Source organism: Puntigrus tetrazona, chromosome 7 (genome assembly GCF_018831695.1).
Source record: "Puntigrus tetrazona isolate hp1 chromosome 7, ASM1883169v1, whole genome shotgun sequence".
In the NCBI taxonomy this organism is placed as follows: Eukaryota; Metazoa; Chordata; class Actinopteri; order Cypriniformes; family Cyprinidae; genus Puntigrus; species Puntigrus tetrazona.
This window is the reverse complement of record NC_056705.1, coordinates 9,775,487-9,777,267: the sequence shown is the minus strand read 5'-3', so window position 1 is coordinate 9,777,267 and position 1,781 is coordinate 9,775,487. Positions and strand designations below refer to the sequence as shown.

Below are 1,781 nucleotides of genomic sequence, written 5' to 3'. Positions count from 1 at the left end.
TATATATATGTATATATATATATGTGTAAAAAAATGACAATAGAAAACAGTTTTTGTTGTAAATTTCAAAATATTAGTTATTTTTCATCAGATAAATGCAACCTTCATAAGCATAAGGCACAACTATTGAGATCATGAAGATGCATCAAACTTATTGTTTCAGACTTACCAATAGTATATACATTTAAGGTATATACATATCTATATATTGGTCAATAATGCTGTTTATTAAATATGTAAATTTAGTAAATACTGTTATATTTTTAGTAATATATATATAATTAATGGAAATGACTTGATTTATGAAATATATTTAAGTCTAACTAAAAGACACAAGTTAAAAAGGAAAAATAATAGCCATTTACTGATTTCTATAATATTTATCTGTTTATCTAAAACGCGCACGCACATACATGTAGCTGAATCAATTTTTTTTCTATTAAAATGAAATAAATAGAATGTAGGAATAGAATCTGTTTCAATAAAATATCCACATCAAACTAAATCCTATAAATGTCAACCACGGACCAGTTGAAAAACAGCTGTTGTTATAATAACATGTGTTTGCCTCACTATTCTTCACATAAAAAAAACGTGACCTCTTATGAACCAGCTCATTTTTTAAAGACTTAAATATGTATTTTCTCCTGCTTACGACACAGTAACTTCTATAATGTACAACAAACACATTGCTTTGCGTCTTGGTAACTTACCTCGGCGGAAGCGCAGCGCTTATCGCCTTTCTCCCACCTTTTTTCTTTTCATGCCGTATTTCTAGATCTATCTCTCGTGGAAGAGCGGCCCAGCGGAGGTGAAGCACTGGAAAGACATGATGAGTCACCCGCGCACTGCCGTTGCCCAATGGCACGCTCTCAAAGCTTGAAGGACCCGCCCACCAAAAGTAAAACAACACCTTCAAAACCCTGTTGATATGCACACGTTTAAACACGGGTACCAAAAGCCATCCAACTATCTTTCTTTCTCTTTCTCCCTCTCTCTCTCTCTCTCTCTCTCTCTCTCTTCCTTTTCTCTTCCCTTCTCGCTTTTTCCCTGCAGTTTGTTTATGGAGACCCTTCCTTTATTCACTGCTTTTATTTTTTTCCCACCAAAAAGAGGCTAAGCACTGCCATGAAGACCGGGAGAGAACGTATTGGTTAAACGGACTCGTCTTCCTTGAGATAAAAAGTTCGACAAGTCGACCGTTCTCTGAAACGGCCGAAAACAATCTCCCAGACGGACCCTTCTACCGCCATGTTTGTGTCTCACCTCCCTCGCTGCCGGAGAGATCCAGAAGGATCGCAACCACAGTGCAATACCTAGCTGAAGGAGGGATGAACTCGTTGTGTGTTGGACTTCGTCACCTCTTGATGTTTTTCTCAGAAACAAGTGTAGAAATTCGCTGGAACTCTTCGTCGTCTGTATGTTCNTTTAAAAAAAAAAAAAAAAAATAAGCAGAAGAGACGTGGAAAAACGTAGAAATTCTGACTCACTTTAATTGACTGGATCAGTTCAAGTGCGTAGGGGAAATACGTTTCAACAATTTTAAAACATTCCAACAAATAGGGACAAAAAAGTGAATCTGCGCGAGTACATAAATGCAAACATTTCTAGCCATTTTTTTTTTGTTGCTTCGATTCTTTTTTCGACTTGGTATTAAGATGCGTTTTCAGTGATCCAATCGCAGTGGTCAGATGCATTATCGTTTTCTCCTGCGTTAAAAAAAGCATTCCTTATGATTCATTTGTGTTCAGATTTCATCTAGACCCTCCCTTTTACTGTAT

The 1,781-nt window shown here is 36.5% G+C and overlaps 1 protein-coding gene across 2 annotated transcripts in view; it reads left to right on the top strand.

The window, feature by feature from the left end:
* LOC122348054 (synaptotagmin-7-like) overlaps positions 1-1,419 on the top strand; it is a 24,429-nt gene extending 23,010 nt beyond the window's left edge. The window contains exons 7-8 of one of the 2 annotated variants that reach the window (XR_006251259.1): positions 779-951; positions 1,114-1,419. Coding sequence is in view for 1 of the 2 variants with exons in the window: in XM_043243312.1 (XP_043099247.1) it covers positions 779-883 (105 nt within the window). In the remaining variant the exon portion in view is untranslated. Of the gene's footprint in view, positions 1-778; positions 952-1,056 lie in introns of both variants that reach the window. The other variant, XM_043243312.1, reaches the window with a different exon arrangement.
* Positions 1,420-1,781: the final 362 nt, after the last annotated feature.